The following is a 4,058-nucleotide window of genomic DNA, read 5'->3' on the forward strand; positions in this document are numbered from 1 at the left end:
AGAAAGCTAAGGAGGAGGTTCGGCTGGCTAAAGAAGAGGCTCAGCTAGCTCGGGAAGCGGCCGAGGCTGAAAAGAAAGCTTCTTATCAGCTTGGGGCGGAGGAGACTGAAGCCAGGTTCTCTGAGGAGCTTCCAGAGGTATGCAGGGATTACTGCAGCATCTCATGGGCTCATGCCCTTGATGCTGTAGGGGTTTTCGCAGACTAGGCCTTGAGGTTGCCCGAGAAGGTCTCCTTCCCTCCTGAGATCCGAGAGATCCCTGACGGCGCCCCCGAAGCTTCTGAGCAGGCCCTGGTTATTCCTGATGCCATCCCTTTACTTGATAAGGCCAAGGGTCCTGCCAAGGAGTTCGTCTCCGAGGGTCTTGGGGCAGATTCCCAAGCCAAAGAGGTTCCTCCTCCTCAGCCAGAGCAGAAAGAGGATCCTCCTGCTGAGGCTTAGCTTCTAGGGTTTTTATTACTGTATTTTCTTTAAAACGGGAGTTGTCTTATTTTTGTTCTTTTGTAAAGACTTCCCCTTGTATTGATCTCGGCTTATTAATATAGAATGTTCTTTTTTCCATTCTCCTTTGGTACTTATGGCTGATGTTGATATAACTTTATTATTTTGTTCAAAGTTAATACTGTTCCTCTAGTTAATGTTCGCAACAATATGAACAAATATAAATGAATAAGAAAAGATAGTGCCATGCGGCGAACTTAGAACAATAGATGCCACTAAACTACGAACGTACCTTAAAATCGCACAGGAGTTCTAAGTTGTTAATTTCCACCAAGTCTGTGGTCCGAAGAGCCATGCAGGACTTAGAATCTGTTTAAAAACTTGTAGAGATGCCTCAAGTTGTTAATTTCCCCTAAGTCTGTGGTCCGAAGAGCCATGCAGGACTTAGGTTCTGTTTAAAAACTTGTAGAAATGCCTCAAGTTGTTAATTTCCCCTAAGTCTGTGTTCCGAAGAGCCATACAGGACTTAGGTTCTGTTTAAAACTTGTAGATACCGTAAGTTGTTAATTTCTCCTAAGTCTGTGGTCCGAAGAGCTATGCAGGACTTAAACTCTGTTTAAAACTTGTAGATGCCGTAAGTTGTTAATTTTCCCTAAGTCTGTGGTCCGAAGAGCCATGCAGGACTTAGGTTCTGTTTAAAACTTGTAGATGCCGTAAGTTGTTAATTTCCCCTAAGTCTGTGGTCCGAAGAGCCATGCAAGATTTAGGTTCTGTTTAAAACTTGTAGATGCCGTAAGTTGTTAATTTCCCCTAAGTCTGTGGTCCGAAGATCCATGCAGGACTTAGGTTCTGTTTAAAACTTGTAGAGATGGAAATGGACCAAGGGGTATATGATGATTATGAAACAAAACATAGGCATAGCCGTTTTCATTAATAAATATCTTCTTAAATTATTTACATTCCACGGGCGAGGTACAATTTTTTCATCTAAGTCTTCTCTAAGTAATAAGCACCTATTTCGACCACAGATGTGATGCGATACGGTCCTTCCTAGTTGGGTCCCAGTTTGCCCCAGGAAGGGTTCTTAGCGCTGCCGAGAATCTTCCTCATAACGAGGTTGCCTGGACTCAAAGGTCGCAGTTTTACATTAACATCATATCCCTGCTTTAGCTTTTGGTGATAACAGGCCATATGGATCATCGCTTTTTCCCTTTTTTCCTCAGCTAAGTCTAAACTTCTCCCCAGTAACTCGTCATTGTTTTTTGGGGTAAAGGTGCTAGACTTCAATGTAGGGAAGCTGTTCTCGATTGGGAGTACGGCTTCGGCCCCATTAGTCATTGAAAAAGGAGTTTCGCCCGGTGACCATCGCGGCGTCATTCGGTAGGTCCATAAAATGTGGGGGAGCTCTTCCACCCATCTCCCCTTTGCATCATCCAACCTCTTTTTCAGTCTGCTCACTATGACCTTGTTCACGGCCTTGGCTTGCCCGTTTCCTTGGGGGTATGCAGGAGTGGAATATCGATTTGTGATCCCAAAGTCGCGGCAGTATTCCCTGAAGTTTCTACTATCAAACTAAAGACCGTTGTTTGAGATGAGGGTGTGAAGAGTTCCGAAACGCTTAATTATGTTTTTCCAAATGAATTTCTTGGCATCCACGTCCCTGATGTTGGCCAAAGGTTCAGCCTCTACCCATTTGGTGAAATAATCGGTGCCGATTATTATGTACCACTTATTCCCTGGTACTTTAGGGAAAGGCCGACAATATCAAGACCCCACTGAGCAAATGACCAGGGGCTGGAGAGGGGGTTAAGGACTCCCCCCATTGGTGGATATTTAGGGCAAATCTCTGGCATTGATCACACTTCTTTGCATATTCTTGGGCCTCTCTCTGCATGTTCGGCCACCAGTACCCTTGGGTGAGTGCCCTATGCGCCAGCGATCTTCCTCCTATGTGACTTCCACAAATACCCTTATGTAGTTCTTCGAGCAAGGACTCGGATTCCTCTGGATGTATACATAATAGGTATGGGCCAGAATAGGAACGCCGGTATAGCTTGTGGTCCTCGAACAACCAGAACTGAGGAGCATTCCTCCGTATCTTTTCGGCTTCCAGTTTTCCTTCTAGCAACGTATCATCTTTGAGGAAGTTCATTATAGGATCCATCCAGCTGGGATTCTTTCTAATCTGATGGATCCGAGCTGTGTCTCTTCCGGTTGAACTTGTCTGGCATAAATCCTCAATAAGGATTATTCGTGGCAGATCATGTGCAGAGGACGTGGCAAGAGTGGCCAGCGAATCCGCATGTGTGTTCCCACTTCTAGAAACATGCGTCAGGTTAAAGGATTCAAAGTCTGACTGCAGGCGTTTGACTCGGCCGAGATATCCTTGCATTCTAGCATCTCTAACTTCTAACTCACCCATCACTTGGCCAACGACCAATTTGGAGTCCGAGAATGCTTCCATTGCCTTTCCGCCCAATTTTTGAACCATCATCATTCCTTGAAGTAAAGTTTCGTACTCGGCCTCGTTGTTCATAGCCGAGAACTCGAGTCTTAGCGATTTTTCAATGGCAATACCTTCGGGCGATATTAGAACTAGCCCAATTCCAGATCCTCTTTGGTTGGCCGCGCCGTCCATGTAGACTTTCCAGCGCAAGATCTCTGGTGTTGAGATTGTGTCAACCGATTTTCCATCCATGTCTTCCTTTGGTGTTACTGTTTCCACAGAAGGCTCAGCGAATTCTACAACTAGATCCGCGAGGACTTGACCCTTTACAGAGGACCTAGGCATGTATTTAATGTCAAAAGCGTCCAAGAGCGCGCTCCACATGGCGATTCTTCCCGTGTAATCTGCGCTTCGTAACACCGATCGAAGGGGAAGCTGGGTTAGAATAATGACCGTGTGTGCCTGAAAGTAGTGAGGGAGTTTTCGCGTGGCATGCACTACAGCCAAAATTGCTTTCTCCAATGGTAAGTAGCACACTTCAGCCTCATGCAATAATTTACTTACGTAATACACTGGTCGCTGTATTCCATTATCATCCCGTATTAGTACCAGGCTGACAGCGTGAGGGGCTACTGCTATGTATGCGAATAGTACCTCGTCCGCCTCTAGGCTAGACATGATGGGTGGTCGCGACAAGTATTCTTTGAGTTGCTGGAAAGTCAGGACACAATCCTCTGACCACTCAAACCCTTTCCACTTATTTATTAAGAGGTAGAAAGGTCGGCATCGGTCTGCAGATCGTGATATGAACCGGTTCAATGCTGCGATCATGCCAGTGAGTTTTTGCACTTCCTTTGGATTCCAAGGAGCCTGTAGGCTATTAATCGCCTTGATTTGATCTGGGCTTACCTCTATTCCTCTGTGGGTTACCATATAACCTAGAAATTTCCTAGACCCGACCCCAAATGAACACTTGGAAGCATTGAGCCGCAACTTATGCTCCCTTAAAGCGCCAAAGATGATCTCCAGGTCTTTCACGTGCTCGGACACCACCTTACTTTTTACCACCATATCGTCAATGTAGACTTCAATGACCTTGCCCAGTTGCGGTTCAAACATTCTGGTCATCATCCTTTGGTATGTTGACCCTGCGTTCTTTAGTCCGAAAGGCA

General features: G+C 45.7%; 1 protein-coding gene across 1 annotated transcript; it reads right to left on the minus strand.

Annotated features, from left to right (window-relative positions):
* Positions 1-1,490: 1,490 nt before the first annotated feature.
* LOC126719878 (uncharacterized) lies at positions 1,491-3,819 on the minus strand. The gene is made up of 2 exons (XM_050422385.1): positions 2,409-3,819; positions 1,491-1,561 (listed from the first exon to the last, which is right to left on the minus strand). Exons 1-2 carry the CDS (start codon positions 3,817-3,819, stop codon positions 1,491-1,493), a joined length of 1,482 nt encoding a protein of 493 aa, XP_050278342.1.
* Between the last annotated feature and the right edge of the window lie 239 nt (positions 3,820-4,058).

The sequence above is a fragment of the Quercus robur genome, chromosome 3 (genome assembly GCF_932294415.1).
Source record: "Quercus robur chromosome 3, dhQueRobu3.1, whole genome shotgun sequence".
In the NCBI taxonomy this organism is placed as follows: Eukaryota; Viridiplantae; Streptophyta; class Magnoliopsida; order Fagales; family Fagaceae; genus Quercus; species Quercus robur.

Bases quoted from the DNA above. Each gene is read 5' to 3' on its own strand.
- LOC126719878 (XM_050422385.1), bottom strand. From the start codon at position 3,819: ATGGTAACCCACAGAGGAATAGAGGTAAGCCCAGATCAAATCAAGGCG. The intron at 1,562-2,408 runs GTATTTGTGGAA...CTTTGAGTCCAG, and splicing joins GCTCGAAGAACTACATAAGG to GCAACCTCGTTATGAGGAAG.